The sequence below is a fragment of the Lactuca saligna genome, chromosome 4, assembly GCF_052625555.1.
Source record: "Lactuca saligna cultivar CGN05327 chromosome 4, ASM5262555v1, whole genome shotgun sequence".
NCBI classification, from domain to species: Eukaryota; Viridiplantae; Streptophyta; class Magnoliopsida; order Asterales; family Asteraceae; genus Lactuca; species Lactuca saligna.
Genome location: NC_136420.1, coordinates 2,716,072 through 2,718,262, shown reverse-complemented (window position 1 = coordinate 2,718,262; position 2,191 = coordinate 2,716,072). Strand labels below are relative to the sequence as shown.

Below are 2,191 nucleotides of genomic sequence, written 5' to 3'. Positions count from 1 at the left end.
GCTACACCGTTTTATTTGCCCTTTGGAAAAAATCGTATTCCCGTAAAGACCATTTAAGCACATGGCATGACAAGCAAAAATACAAGCATCATTGGGTCCAAAAACTATCCTAGATATTTAATTTGCAAAAATATCTAGCAGGGCATTTTTGTATCCTCTTTTTTGTTGTGCACCTGTCATGAATCAACATCTATAAAGGGTAGGAAAAACTCTTGAATTCACATAACAAGCTTTTTCTTCCTTCTTTCTCTATATCAAAGGGTTGATTACAAGCTGAGCTCTTAATTTGCCTAATTCAAACCATGAAGGTTTGGTTCCATAGGACTATATCTATAGAAACTCATAAGCTTAGTATATATTAATTTACATAGTACGTAATTCTACCATGACTCATGCTTTATTGCTTATCCTATTGCAGTTGCTTAAAGTTATGCATGCCAAGTTCGCATGTGATCAATTTGAACATATGGAAGACGAATCATCTTCTTCTGTGTCTCAACTATTTAATGGATTCCAGACGATCACAACTCTTGAAAAAGATGTATTCGTCACCGATCTAGCAACACCCAATTTTTCCACATACGTTGAGAGTACATCGAAAAATGAAACCGCGACAACAGAAGATAAAACGAAGAAGATGACGAGGGCTGTAAAGTATGAAAACGAAGCAATCCGTAATCCAACTATACTTATAAAGGACCGTAGAACTTCACTATGGGAGCTGTTTCAGAAAACTAAAACGGTAGAGAAAAAAAACGAACCTGTAATGAAAAAGATACTGAAAACAAGAATGATTGATCAGCCTTCTTCTAAGGACTATACAGTGGCCCCTGTAGGAACCGCTAATTCAGCTGATGAAAAACTCCACAAGGTACGCCTAATTTTGTAAGTATTCTAGACTTTTTAGTTTCCTAATTAATCTTTAAGTGATACATGCAGATCCTACGTATACTACACAGAGTTCACCCCGAAGCCTTAGCCATCTCACAAAAATCTCAAAACCTGTGGAAATATGTGATGAAAAGCAACTGCACAAATGAAGGGTGTCGAAACGAAAATCAAATGCTATCCGAAGATATCATTATATTCCCTTTTGGGGCTACTTCTGAGAAGAGTGAAAACCACACAAAGAGCAACATGTCCAATCATCTCATATATGGTGGGGATGATACTAACTGGAAAACAGAATGCTGGATCAAATCAGATGCAGAATGTAAGTACACAAAAATAAACCACGATTATAATTCCCCCTCCATATAAACGTGTATGTGACATTTCTTATAAGTCGCTCATTCCAGCTATTTCCTATGTAGATCTGATATTGGAATTGTAGAAGAAGACAAATCAAACAATGCGTATGGATGATAAATTGGTTGGAAGCACATTGAGCAAATCTGCAAATGAGGCCGAATAAATTCATCTATTTGTAAATAGTGTGCCTGTTGAAGTAAAGTAACAATGACAATCACCAAACCACATTCAAACTCATCGTTTTTCCTTTATGTGGAAAAAGATTGTGATTAGAAAGAGAGATTATGAGGTAAACTAAACATGGTTATTTATATAATTGTTGGTGGTGATGACTTTTGGGGGTTTACATAGATAGACACCTCCCGTATTGTGCCATAACGAAGTTTGCTGCGGATTTTTAACCGATAATTTGTGTGATATAATTAATATGTTATTTAGAACTATAAGTTTCACCCACTTGCAATGTCTTACCGAGAATAGCAAGATACTTTGGATCTTTTACTAATAATATTACGGGTAAAATAGAGTACATTGCCCAAATTGGTATCAAAAAAAATACCATGTTGTAATAGGAAAAATGGAAGTGAGATGGTAAATGAAACAGCTACACAAAAATGCATTGCTATTTTTTGCATTTAGCACTAAGCCAATAAGAGATTGTAACCATCTTGGTAACCAATTTATGACATGTGGATCGAAGCTATTTCACAATAATAGTAATAACCATAATTATTATATGATACATATTTGATAGGAATCAATAGAGAAAAAATAAAATAAAATTAGGACATGAAGAGAATGATTTACCAAATTTGAAACTTTTCAAAAGTAGCCCCTCAAAGTTTGCTGCATAAATGTCCTTTGCGGCCAATTGTCAGTCCTTCAAAGTAATTTGCCATTAGCGGGCAGCCCTCAATCTTTGATGAGGGTGGGAGCAATT

At 35.1% G+C, this 2,191-nt stretch overlaps 1 protein-coding gene across 1 annotated transcript; it reads left to right on the top strand.

Annotated features, from left to right (window-relative positions):
* Positions 1-231: 231 nt before the first annotated feature.
* Positions 232-1,691, top strand: LOC145044289 (uncharacterized). The gene is made up of 4 exons (XM_078993170.1): positions 232-308; positions 419-871; positions 940-1,213; positions 1,314-1,691. Exons 1-4 carry the CDS (start codon positions 303-305, stop codon positions 1,331-1,333), a joined length of 753 nt encoding a protein of 250 aa, XP_078849296.1. The 5' UTR covers positions 232-302; the 3' UTR covers positions 1,334-1,691.
* Positions 1,692-2,191: the final 500 nt, after the last annotated feature.